This window comes from Amblyomma maculatum, chromosome 2, assembly GCF_055883805.1.
Source record: "Amblyomma maculatum isolate TAMU_Amacu chromosome 2, ASM5588380v1, whole genome shotgun sequence".
NCBI classification, from domain to species: Eukaryota; Metazoa; Arthropoda; class Arachnida; order Ixodida; family Ixodidae; genus Amblyomma; species Amblyomma maculatum.
In genome coordinates this window covers 144,121,236-144,135,037 of record NC_139345.1, presented here as the reverse complement: position 1 = coordinate 144,135,037, position 13,802 = coordinate 144,121,236, and the positions used below count along the sequence as shown (strand labels likewise).

Sequence of the window (13,802 nt, the reverse complement as noted above, 5' to 3'; positions counted from 1 at the left end):
GTCGTTAATTTCTCTCGACGAGGATTTTCCCGCTGATATCCGGTCTAGCAGGATTGCTTTTAAAGTTCTTAGGCTGAGACGAAAGAAACAAGGCTAGCGACGCTATTCAAGATACTGAGATGCGTGCAAGAGTTGCAGCGCATGGCATGGTGCCTAAATTCTCATTGAAACTTATGATTAGCATTTTTAATCATAACAAGAGAGTATAATTTCTTATTTTGTTCATCATTGTACATTATTGTTTACCTTTTGTTGTGCTTACCACTCTGCCACCCAATCACTTATAATAATGGCAACTGCACTAAAATATTGAATCTTACAAGCAGAATTAGTTGTAAGTGCTTTCTATTGCAAGCACGTTCTGCTTGAATTGTGAAAGATGGAAGGAAACAAAAAATAATTTCTGTATTACTCTTAAAATACTGTTTCAATTCGTTACACTCAAGGATTCTGAATTACCTTTTCAGGACAAAGTACGCCTCGAATTGGAGCAAACAAATTTGGAAACGCAATTAAAAAAGATTTTTACTTAAGTATGAGGTATTTAACGTTTTTGGCTTAAGGTTCACTAAATAATTCTTAAGCGCAGGGAAAACAATTAGTGAAGCCAGGCTCACCGGTGTGTCGCATGAATTTAGGATAGTTGTTAATAGCCTTCTTTTAGCCATGCACAACCCCGTTTCTGCCTTGGAAGCAACCTCAGGTTTCACATTCTTTCCCTCTCGCCATAACATCGATGGAGAGGGCGATATGTCTCTTTCCACTCATCCACCCGCGCAACGAGTTCCGCGTTTAGCAGGCAGCAGTAGAAATAGATTCATTCAATTTTGAACCCGATAAATTTATATTGACGTGAACTATTTTAATCTTTATTTGTCGATCCCGACAGCCGCAAGAATGGCTCATTATTGCCTTGCTTGTAACGCGCGGAATGTCTAGGCAATACCGCGAAAATTGTGCACGCCGAAAGCCACTTGGCACGGCTTTGTCATTTTTTTTTTTTTTTGTCGCGCAAAGTGCACCGAGATGTGTCTATAATCATACCAGCCAAGGCCAACGCTTTCCACGTTGTTTCAGGTGGTTCTCTTCACCGTTTTCCCAGATTATCGAGATGATTATTCGCTGCTGAGTTTAAATTGAGCGTTGCCTAACACAGCGGGCATTCATAGGTCCACAGCCGCCGAGCACGATTGCTGCTTTCGACGCCATCTTTTTGCTTTATTCTTTTGCGGGCGCAAGTAAGCCCAATAACGTTTCTCAGCGCAACACTATGCCTATTCGTGTGTCGCCTACGATGTTGTCACCACCACGTGGCATAATTAAATTTAGTGAGTTCATCTCTGTCTGTGCCAGGGCTGCAGTTCACTTCTACTGCAGTTATGTTGTAATTCAATTACATTGATATTAGAATTGCCACCCAAAGTCGAACAAATTTAATTGCATCCTTGACACCGTGGTAGGTGGAAATGATTTTTTTTTACCAAGTAATTACGGCAGCATCTAGTTGACAAAAAAAGTACATTAAATTATCTGTTGTCACGACAGAATTCCTGTGTGGCTTTTGACATGCAGGCACCTGTTGTGACATCAGAAATGTCTGTAGTAACATCGGAGTTTTCTGTAGTTACAACAAAATGTGCTACAGGACTGTAGTCTACAGAAAAGTGCTACAAAAGAATGTACAGTTCTACAGGCAAGTACAACAGAACAGCAGAATATTTTATCGTATTTTTAACACGGTTCTAGCTGTTTTTCTACTGGCTATGCGGGGCTACATGGCGAAAAGAATATTATATTTGCAAAATTGAGAAAAACAAGGCGCTGGGTTAAGGAAATTAAAAAAAAAAACACGTTTTGTTTTGTGTCTGTGTGATTTGTGCAGCAAAAAAAAAAAAAAAAAAAAAAGTGCGCAGCGCGTTATAACCACGATCAGTAAGATTAGATTTTCTAGTTGCCATTTTTGATTTTGCAGAAAAAATATCGCGCTGTGGCCAGAAAACGTCTTGTTATGGTCTATTTCTATCTGTAATGGTCGGAAAGGCAGTGTCGAACACTGCGAAAATCGCCAGCAGTGGAAACACAGCTCCAGTTCTATTTTTTGTTTCCAGGAAGAGAATGAAAGTTTAGGAAAAGCGGTTCCAGTCATGCTTTTACAGTTCTTTGATGAAGAATATGTCCCCTTTTTGTCAGTAACACATGCGTCAGCTGGACAGCCAGTTTGGATCATGGGTAGAAACGTTCGGAAAACAAACTTCGAACAGTAACTGTTCCTCAGCGCTAGCATTCAGCAAGAGGCGTGTCGCTGCAGTCGTTTTCTCTATTACAGGTTCCTGAGGGACGCGAACGTCTTATGCTTCCAGATGACCGCTGTGGCCGTTTTGTGCTCAGTTTTTGTGGCTTACCCAACTCAGGCAAGTCACTTACTTCTTCCTGCGTTGTTTTGAAAGCCGTCAGCTGTGTCGTAAAATTTTGCTATTTGTGTCCTAATGTTAGGGATGGAAAAATTAATTTGCTTCACAGAGTCGCCATGCCTAGGTGTGAGCTTGCGGATGATTTATTCTTCACAGCGCGGAAGCTAAGAAAGAGGCACTCTAAAGCGCAAGCAGAGCTGTTTTTGTGCTTCCGTCCGTGTTATTACCGCTTTCGGCGCCTTATTTAGACGTGTAGAAATTCGGGAGCTAGAGGCTCCTACGTTCTAGGTAAATGTTTCAATCATTCCCTTATATGTAGGCACTGACATTTGCATCAAAGGCAGACATTGGAACGCTGAAGAACGGTGATGCTAAGGGAGGCAAGAATTGGTGGAGCTCATCAGCTCGCTCACGTGATTGAAAATATTGGGATCAAATATTGGAGCGAAAGAGAGAGAGAACTGTAGCAATGCTTTATTCATATTTGTTCGGTTAGCAAGCACAGTGAAACAAAAGTAACTTGACGGCGCCTTGTCATGGAGAGATCAAACACATAAGCTTGTATCTGGTAGCAATGACCATGACAGCATGAGTGGAAAAATGTTCCTTTTTGAAGAGCAATCAATCGCATGATTATTCCAGACCGAAATTCAGCGACCGTTAAATTGCCAGAAAACAACGTTCCGCATTCTCTTTGGCAATATCGCCCTTGAAGTTTCTCAGAACAGCGCATTTTGTGAGCTTGGGCGCAGGTTCTCTCGGTGTGTTGAAATTGAGTGTTATGCAGTGAGGTTGCAAGTGCCCTTGCACATTGCGCGCAGGCCTGCTTGGTGTCGCTGTCCGAAAGCGCACGCTCGTTTCTCCGTCGTTCTCCGCATGGCGTCACCACTACGTTGCCATGCGTGTGCGACGCCACTCTGCGGCGGCTTCGCAGACGCATCGACCGCTTCACGGCGGAGCAGTCACGCTCGCAGCTGGCTCGGGGGCACCGCGAGCACAGTCGCTTCCGACCGGGTGGCGTGTTTAATTCCGAGAGCAGACACTGCGCCCCTGCGGCAGAGCAGCCTGGTGCCCTGGGCGCGCGGTCGGGACCGGGTCGCCTGTTTCATCATCTGGCCCGGTACCCGTCCGAGAGGAAGCTGATCGCTTTCCGGAGGCGGTGCCTGGCCGTTGCAGCAGCCTTCAAGGCGGCGAGGTACAGCCACTCCTACTGCTGTGGGGCCTACCACTTTCAGCATGTTCTACTACTACTACTACCCCCTCCAGCTCTACTACTACAATTACTATAGTTTCGCCTGTGACCGCCCTGACCAATGTGAAGATGTTGCTAAGTGCTCTCATGTCTGTTCTTTGTCGAGGAATGAATTTAACGCGCGCATGCATGTCGTTTTCCGCAGGCGTGTTTGCTAATAAAGATACCCCAACAAGAGTCTCACGGGTTTCTAACTTCTCGGAGTTACACTCCGAATCTTCAGCCCTTGGCCCCTAAATTATGGAGAAAACGTTAGCATTCTTCGTGTCATCTCACGACGTGGAAATCTATTGAGCGCCAAGATGGTCTAAAGACTACATGGGCAGCAAAAGTTCCGATTGAAACTAATCCAATCATGTCATGCAAACCAAGTTCCAGGCTGCTTTCAAACTTTTGTTATTTCCTCATAACTCAATCCAAAGTGCTTCCTGCATGCGCAATGGCAAACTGAGTCTCTCATTTTCCGCTAATCCATGCACGACCGTCCACGTTTCCACAAATGCTTTCCAGGTTCATAGTTTCTGAATAAAGACATGGCTAGCAAGAGCGAGCGTCACAGAGCACACAGGCAACATTCGCAACCGTAGTACGTTGGATGCATACACCTTTGTCACATCTTTAGCACCTCTGGTCATTCTGTCCAACAATAGATCCTTTGCAAAACTCTGAAAGCCAGCTTCTCTGCGCAGCGAAAACATGACCATGGATGTCAAACCTATTTTAGTGGAGGAAATTGGGAGCAGCGCAGGAGACGTCTATTGTGGCAATAATGGCAGCGTCAATTTCTTGCAGACTTCTCCATTTTGTTGCTGTCGCGATTAAGGCGTTAAGAGTGCCTCTGTCGAGAAAACGCCTCCTCCCCCAACCTGGCGGGCTTGGTTAGCCTCTGACCAGCTGAAGGACCAGTTCGCCTTGGGGACTCTGGCCCAGGACATTCTCGACGCTTAATAGTGCGTTGAATAAAGTTGTTTCCTCCTCCTCCTCGCAGGTGCTATTGATACCCCCCCTCCCCCCAACTCCCGCTTTTCAATAGAGAAGGAATGCTGCTCGCCAGGTTTGTGCGCGATGTGATGCTTGGTAAAGTATTCTGTGCTGCACCTAAATTCTGCCTCATTGATGGGCTGCGACGCCATAGTAAAGGGGTTCTTGCTATGCAGCCAAGCTGGCTTGCGGAGTTTTGGAAAGGGTCCAATGTTCGGGAGCTGTAGCCGGGCTCTAGCGACGATAGAGAATACACTCAGAACTTTTCTTCTTTTCTCGTAACCGATGCGCCGATCAAATACGAATTGTGGTTCTAACAAAGTTGCGAGAACGCTTAGAGTCTGCCTTAAGGATATGATGCTAATAGGTGAATGAAAGTCCTGCGAATTCAAACTTGCTTGTGCAACCTTTTTGGCCTTATTTCACACGTGCTCTCTGTCAGTTTCGGAGTGTCGTTTCGTCCTTTTCATCTGTCGTATCACGTATTATGGGATTGTCCGCGAATAGGACAAAAAACCAAGTCATGATTAAGGCGAAAACCTTACTAAGCTATGTCGGCAAGGTTGTGTCCGCAGCCGCTGTGTGGTTCTCAGAAGAGTTAGGATCAAACGAATGATTGTGATCGATAGGGAATGAAATGAAGGTAGTGCAGAACAATTATTTCGATTCATGACGTCGCCAGATGATTCATGCATATCTGAAGCTGACCCCGCCGGGCATCAGATCCAGGCATATCCGTGCGGTACCCTTTTATATGCCGCTTCCTCGAACGCTGCGCCACACAGAAGGGTGGAAGTTCCTGGCCCTACGGGGCTGGGACGGTAGGTCAACGCCGCTTGCGGCGGGGGCTAGCCAACCACCGAATTTTATCTGTTGTAGGCCGTCATTGCACCTGCCACTGCTTCGGTGGTGGATGACGGCTGTTGTTGCGGCGCGCGTCTTTCTCTCCCTCTTCTTTTTCCTTTCTTCTCTATTTTCTCTTCTCTCCGCACGAGCAGCGGAGGAGGTGCCCCGCCGGGGTGGTGCAGTGGTAAGACGCACGACTACTGTGCCGGAGTACCCGGCTTCGAACCCGACCTCGGCGGCTGCGTTTCGATGGAGGCGAAACGAAGAGGCGTCGTGTGCTGTGCGATGTCAGCGCACGTTAAAGATCCCCAGGTGGTCGAAATTACTCCGCAGCCCTCCACTACGGCTCCTCTTTCCACTTTCACTCCCATCTTCCTCCCTTCCCTTACGGCGCGGTTGCGGTGTCCACAGAAAAACAAGTAAGACAGTTACCGCGCCTTTCCCTTCCTATAAATCAATCAATCAGGCAGCGGAGGTGGCCCAGATACAGAGCCAGTAGCAGGCCCGTGCATTTTCTTTTCCTTATTGCTACAGGCAACACAACAACAACACAGCAAACACAAGAAGACTCAGATGTTGGTTGGTTGGTTTGTGTGGTTTAACGTCCCAAAGCGACTCAGGCTATGAGAGACGCCGTAGTGGAGGGCTCAGGAAATTTCGACCACCTGGGGTTCTTTAACGTGCACTGACATCGCACAGCACACGGGCACCTGGCTTTTCGCCTCCATCGAAAAGCTACCGCCGAGGCCGGGATTCGATCCCGCGTCCTTGGGAACAGTAGTCGAGCGCCGTAACCACTGCGCCACCCCGTGTCTAGGAAGCGTTAGTACAGCAGGCATCAGCGGCGTTTTAAATTGATTTGCAGGATAGAAAAGGCAATCGGCCAGAAGGCCCTAGTCCACCGAGTCGCGGCCGTCGCCAATGAGCTCTTGTAATAAGAAGCCCACTTAGTGATTGCGAAAGATGGCCGTAGCCATCTCAAGCTTCCTCCCTGTAATAAAGTTTTTCAGTCAGCTCTAAGGCTATCACAGCGGCGTTGGAGTAATTTCCGGAGCCGGATGCGCTGCGAGATAAGTGATTCGGTGACTCCCGGCCAGCAAAAAGAGGCTTAGATTGGTTGGTTGGTTGTACAACTTTTATTTCCATCGGAAACGGGGAGTCGTGCGCCCGCGGATTAGAGGCTGGCAGGTAGCCCTTGGCTTCTTGCGGCCTCTTCCGCCAGATGGACGGTGCGGTGCTGGATCACAGGGTCCGCGCTTCGCAGCAGGGTATCCCAGGCTTCTCTACTTGTAATATTTTGCCCTATCCCTGGAGATTGTGGGCACTCCCAAATTATGTGGTCGAGGGTCCCTCTCGCCCCACAGTGTTTGCAGAGATCATTGTCCCTAAAGTCTGGTAGCGCGTGAAACGCCCAGACCGGGTTCATGAACGTATTAGTTTGTAGCCGCCTCCACGCGACAGCTTCTCTATTATTTAGTCTAACATCTGGCGGGGGTACCAGTCTACGTCCCAATTTATAATGGTCGATGATTTCCCCATAATTTTGCAGACGCTCGTCGTATGCCCAGTGTTCGGGGGGCTCGACGGCTACCCGGAAGTAGAGAGCTCGGGCTAGCTCGTGAGCCGCCTCGTTACCAGGGACGGCAGCGTGAGCGGGTGTCCAAATTAACTGAATTTTCCTATTTATTGTTCTTTGGGTGAGGATTTTGGCCGCCTCCGGCGATATCCTCCCCTTCCCAAAATTTTGAATGGCAGTTTTGCTGTCGCTAATTATGAACTTGGCTTCTGTTCCTACGCAAACTAGCGCTATCGCAACTTCCTCCGCAGTCTCTATGTTGCGGCCTCTGATGGCTGCCGCGGATACCGGTGCCCCTCGGCCATCGACTACCGAAGCTACCGCCGCACCTGTTCTGCCACTTGCCGCATCAACATAGACTACTTCCTTTGTTCCCATGTTCTTGAACCGTCGCTCTAGAGCTTCAGCTCGTTTGGCCCTTCTTTCGACATTAAATTCTGGATGCATATTCCTAGGGAAGGGGGGGACCACCAAGGCATTCCTGATTTCACTATTAATTGTGACTTTTTTTTTGAACTCCCCTGTCTGGGTTGAGGCCTACTTTTGCAAGGATTACCCTGCCCGTCTCGGTCATGCTTAGTCTCTCTAATTGGGAGACTCGCACTGCCTCCGCCAATTCTGCCCACGTGTTATGCACCCCGAGTTCAAGCAGTCGTTCGCTCGAGGTACCCATGGGCAGTCCTAGCGCCTTCTTAACGCATCTTCGAATCAGGCAGTCTAACTTCTCTTTTTCGCCGGCCTTGATGTCCAGGTAGGGCGTGGCGTAACTGATTCTGCTTATTACATATGCCTGGATTAGTTTTAGCAAATTTCTCTCCTTGAGGCCTCTTCCTTTAGTGGCGACCCTCCTCAAGAGCCCGAGGGTTTGCATCGCGTAACTTTCTAATTTTTTCAGGACCTCTCCGTTGTGACCGTGGGATTGAATGATCATCCCCAAAATCCTGATCTGATCTATTTTTGGCACCGGTTTGCCCTCCACCTGAATATGAAACTCCCCGCTATTCTTGCAGCGGAGGTACTTTGGGTTATAAACGAACAACTCAGATTTATGCGGGGAGCACGAAAGTCCCCTTTTAGCCGCGTAATCGACAATGATGTCGGTCGCTGCTTGCAGGCGTTCCTCCGTACTCGCATCGCTCCCATGGTTAATCCAGAGGTTAATATCGTCCGCATAGCAGGAGAATGACGTCAGAGATGTTCTTAATCTCTTGTCGCTCCTCACGTGCCCGCCTGATTCCCGCCGCCCTGAAACAGTCACGCACTTCAGCCTTAATGCTGTCCCATCAAGCACCGTCAAAAGCTGAATTGGACTTCAGAGAACTTCTAATACCGGAGACTTCCTTAACGATTTCTTGATCCTCTAGAAGCCGCGAATTGAGGCACCAAGTCCCCTTCCCGCGAGAGACCAGAGTCCCATCAGTGAAGCGAATGATGACACACCTGTGATCACTCAACGCGGAGGGGGAATACCACATGAAGTGCAAGCCTGAAGCCAATTTTGGAGAGACGTAAAAAAAATTACCGACGATTACGTTACTTCCTAATGCGAAATTTGAGCGCAGCAAATAAGCTGTTTCACCTTTTCGATAGATTGAGGCAAAGAAATCGAGCAACACATGTATGCGCTATCACATTTTTTTTTTTTTTTTTCACACGTATTCCTTTAACAAAGACTCCACTAACAGTTCTTGACAGTCATGAAGGAAGCTTTGTGGTCGGAGAAATAGATAATTTCGCAGTGGCGAACGGCAGCGGCAATTTCGGCTCGGGCGGTGCACATATACAGATCCGCCGCCACCGATCTGGCTCTCTGATTGCCACCGCACAGGGTTTGCATTGGAGGAGGAGCGAAGAAAGGAATTAAGTTCGAGCCGGCGCTTTGACAACCGGAGACTCGCAGGAAGAGGGGGGAGGGGGGCGGCGTGTACACCCAGCGGCAAACGATGTGGGCAGATGCGCGCGCAGCAAGCGGACAACGCGATAAAGGGAGGAGGGAAGAGATAGCAGCGACTGACTGATGCTGCTGACGCCGATAGTGAGTCAACCCCAGCTGCGGAGTTGGTTTCAGGGACAACGCCACCGATGCCGACGCAAACAATATGATACCCTCGCTTCCGCAGCGCCAAGAACCAGGTCTAGCCGTGGGAAGGTGGTCACGTATTCGTCGACGTGCCGGGGCCTACGTGAAATAACCGGCGCGTCGGCAACTGAAGAGCACCCTATCCGCCACACAGGAACAGGGGGGGGGGGACCCTCCCCTCCTCTTTCTGCATGGCGGCGATGGTGTTCTATGCAGTCACGTTATCTTGACTCTAGCGGCGTCAGCGGCATCTAGCTGTATCAGTCGGTCGCTGCTAGCGCTGGGGGGGATGAAAGGGGGGCGGAGCTGGTTACGAGGTCGACGCCGACGCGAAACCCAGGAACGGACGCCAAAGAGCTGCGCTCTAAAATGATCTAGCCTGCTCTGAAGACGCTTCCCAGTCCAAGTCATCCGTGAAGGTTCGGAGCGGAGCACCTTCTAGGAGTCAACCAGATCCACTAGCTCACTAGATGCCTGCGTTGCCTGCTTATCTCGCTCCTTAGGCGGAGTGCCGCTAGGAGAAAGGTGATCCGCTGATCCGCTCTGTCCAGGACACAGTTTAAGTCATCAACCAGAACTACACTGATGGACCTACTAACTAAGTCAAAGCGCTTGAAGAATGCACTCTGATTGCCTTTGTTCGGAGAGTAGACGTTAAATATACGAATGCCAGAATCAAGATCCGCAGTCAGGACGCGGCCCTCAGCATCCCTGGAGTGGCGCAAAACCGACCCGCCGAAGCGCGGCATAAAAAGTAAAATTGTCTGGGGCTTAGCTAAGGTTAAGCCTGGATATCTGGAAACGAAAAGCTTCGGTATAGTGTTATGGTTTAGCTTATGGTTATGCTTTATGATTTAGCCTATAGATATGCTTACGGATTAGCTTATGGTTATGCTTTATGATTTAGACTATGGATATGCTTACGGTTTAACTTACGGATATGCTTATGGTTTAACTCATAGATATGCATAAGTTTTAGCTTACGGTTGTGCTTTTGGCGTTTCAGACTCGGAGTTGCTGCGTCGTTTAGAGAGACGTTTTTCTCGTTGTTCAGGTGCCTCGGACGCTCGTTGAGCTTTCACCCTTTCATTTCTTCGCTCCTGAGCCAACTCCCATGGTAGCACTTCTGTATCGGTATACCCCTACTGAAAAAATTATATGAGGCAATAACCTCACATTTTCTCACACAATCTCACTCAATTCTCATAAGAAATCACATACAAATCGCATATCATTGCATAAGATCTCATTATTTCTTGTAAATGATCATAAATTATGCAAAATATTTTATGATAATGATGTTCACTGTATGAAAGTCCACGCGATTTGGTGAGATTTTGTGAGGTTATTGCCCGGTAGAACTTTTGGTTTCTCAGTAGGGTAGTACGTCACTCTTTTCTCCTTCCATGTTGAATGCGCACGCCTGTTCTCTGGCAAACGGTTAGATAGCCTGCCTTCGCGATAAACAAGCGCTTGCAGCGAACGTCAAACGATGACGCATAGCGCGCGGCAGCGACCACCTGCGTCGCGCGTGACAACATACGCGGCAGCGGCGAAAGGTCAGGCGACGGAGTCGGCGGCGGCCACATGCATCGTGCGTGACGTCACTGGTGCTCCGACATACGCCAGCTCACGCGAAATGCGGTGTTGACTAGCGTAGTGAAGCTTTTTGCTTCAATAGTGCCAACCCCACGAGATCCCGACGCGCTACAGCTCAAAAAGGACATGGTACCAAAATGTCCCATCGAAACTCTTGATCTGTTTGAGAAGATGGATATGGGTCCCTTGCAAAACCAAAATATCTGTTTTACAACGAGCAAGCTGAACAATTTCAGCGTCGGGCACCAGGACGGGCCATTATCGCATGGTAGAAACTGCCTCACTTCAACTGTGAACGGTGGCAAATTGTTGTGGCTGTGGCTGTAGGAAGAAGGAAAAGAAAATACACGGGCCTGCTACTGACTCTGTAGCTGAGCCATCTCCGCTGCCTCATGCAGACGGAAGATAAAATAGAGAAAATAGAAAAGGAAGAGGGAAAGAAAGACGCGCGCTGCAATAACATCCATCGTCCACCATGGAGGGTGCATGACGGCCCACAACAGACAAAAATTCGGTGGCAGGCCAGCCCCCGCAGCAAGCGGCGGCGACCCCCCTGCCCCAGCCCAACATGGCAAATTTCTCAGTTGTTGTAGCTGTAGGAAGAAGGAAAAGAAAATGCACGGGCCTGCTACTGGCTCTGTTGCTGAGTCACCTCCGCTGCCTCGTGCAGACCGAAGAGAAAACAGAGAAGAAAGAAAAGGAAGAGAAAGACGCACGTCGCATCAGCCGTCGGTCACCATAGTGGTGGCGGGTGCCATGACGGCCTACAACATAAAAATTCGGTGGCAGGCTAGCCCCCGCCACAAGCGGCGGTGACCTATCTGTCCAAGCCTCATCAGGGGACCCCAGTTGTTGTTGTTGTTGTGGCTGTAGGAAGAAGGAATAGAAAATGCACGCACCTGCTAATGGCTCTGTTGCTGAGCCACCTTCGCTGCCTCGTGCAGACAGAAGAGACAATAAAGAAAGAAAAGGAAGAGAAAGACGCCCGCCTACAACAACAGATAAACAGACAAAACAGACAAACAACAGACCAAAATTCGATGGCAGGCCAGTACCCGCCGCAAGCGGCGGTGACCTACCTGCCCCAGGTGTTGTTGCTGTGGCTGTAGGAAGAAGGAAAAGAAAATTTGGAGGACGCTTAAGCTTCGCTTTTAAGAATGAAACGCGATAGCACAAGAGACACCGTAGTGCGCCCGGCACTGGTAGATGAAACCGCTTTCATTAGCGAGCTCATGTTCCGACGCTTCATGTCCTAGCGGTGACGTCATCGCTTCCCCTAGCGGCCTCTGCGAACCTTTCGGCTCCAGTTCGCGCGTACAAGCGTTCCTCCGCTTACAATGCGGCTGAGGCGTGCACTGAGAAGGGAGACTCTGTTTCGAATTCCTACATAGAGCAACTTGCTATACTCATTTCTAACGCGGTAGCATTAAGGAGCTCGTGTCGCAGAAAAGCCGGTGTCGTCGGCGTCGGCGGCCGTGAGCGATAGATCCCGGTATGCACTTCATAAATAAAAAGCAACTTCCAAGATGGGCTGGGTGGGAATCGAACCAGGGTCTCCGGAGTGTGAGACGGAGACGCTATCACTCAGCCACGAGTTTTTTTTTCTCTTTATTTCCTGACCGAGGAAGTACAGAAAAAAAGCACATGTGACATCAATAACATGACAAAATAAAAGATCAAGCATTGACTTAAAGCTTCAGCCTTCCTTAGCTGAAGTTGTCGGATTAAAAATCCCTCATATGTGACAACCCTTCAAATCTAACTAACCATTCTGGCTCTAGTTTTAAAGCTTTCTGTTCGCCCACATATGCCCGTATGCTCTCTCTAAAGAGCTGTCTCGCTGAACGTGCATCGACGTCACCGTGCTCTACAGCCATTCTGCTTTTCCATATGCTGTGGAGAGCCAGTAGCATCAAAAGATCCAACCGTGTATCATTGTTCGCTTCTACTGGCAAGAATCGGATACCATGTGGGCTTATGGGTAGTTCTTTTTTAAGCGTCCTCTGGAGCACGTCCCATAAAAATACGGCATCCCAGCATTCGAGAAACACGTGTTTAATCGTCTCCTCTTTCCTGCATATTGTGCAGTGGACACCCCAGGGTACAAAAAGCCCTTTCTGTTCCTTCCATCTCTTTACCTCCAATGTTCCAGTGTGCAGCTTAAAAAAGAACGTTTTCACCCCTGCCGGCACCATCATCCTCTTCACTCTTTTAAGAACATTTTTTCCCCCTGTGGACGAGTACACAGCTCTGTACAACGGTTCTGGAAGCACCACATCGCACAAGTCCTTATACAGTTTTTTCCGGTTTACACTCCACAAATAGTCTAAAGTAAACCGCACCATCAAGAACCTGTACGCCAAGACCACTTCCCTTAAATACCCGTGGACACCTCCTGACATGCGGTCAGAAGAAACGACAATTCCCGGGAGAGCTTGACCCAGGCGTAACTGACAGACCGTACGAAGAAATGGATTTTTCACATTCCTCAAAAACATGAAACGATTGACTAACTGGCGCAGAAACAGATGTGCCAAACCAAGTCCGCCGTCCTTCACCCGGCGGAAGAGATTTGTCCGACTTGTCCGTTCCCACGAAGACCCCCATACAAAGACGGCAAAGATACGATGCATCTTTTGGACATTAGCTCTTGAACAATATAACACTTGAAGCACATACCAAACTTTTGTCACCAAAAACAAATTACAAATCGTGGCCTTAGCAAACACCGACCACTGCCATCCATTCCATTTGTCCACTCTATCCTTCAATTTACCGACTTGGTTTTTCCAGTATGGGTCACTGTCCCGATACGATTCAAGAGGGACACCAAGGTAGCTGACAGGGTTGGTAACAAATTTCATGTTAGCAAAAATGCCTGGGGTCGCTGGCCAGTCACCGTGCCAGAAGCCCAGGCACTTGCCCCAGTTAACAGCACTGCCGCTTACAGCGCAAAAATCTTTTACAGTTTTCACAACTTCTACGATGCTTTCGTAGTCTACACAAAACATCGCGACATCATCGGCATAAGCCAAAAGCTTCACTTCTGCTTGATGC

At 48.7% G+C, this 13,802-nt stretch overlaps 1 protein-coding gene across 1 annotated transcript in view; it reads left to right on the top strand.

Moving 5' to 3' along the window:
* LOC146200112 (uncharacterized) overlaps positions 1–13,802 on the top strand; it is a 479,695-nt gene that overhangs the window by 403,512 nt on the left and 62,381 nt on the right. Inside the window, exons 39-40 of the mRNA XM_084592273.1 lie at positions 2,327–2,411; positions 3,233–3,606. Of these exons, the coding sequence (XP_084448399.1) occupies positions 2,327–2,411; positions 3,233–3,606 (459 nt within the window). The remainder of the gene's footprint in view (positions 1–2,326; positions 2,412–3,232; positions 3,607–13,802) is intronic.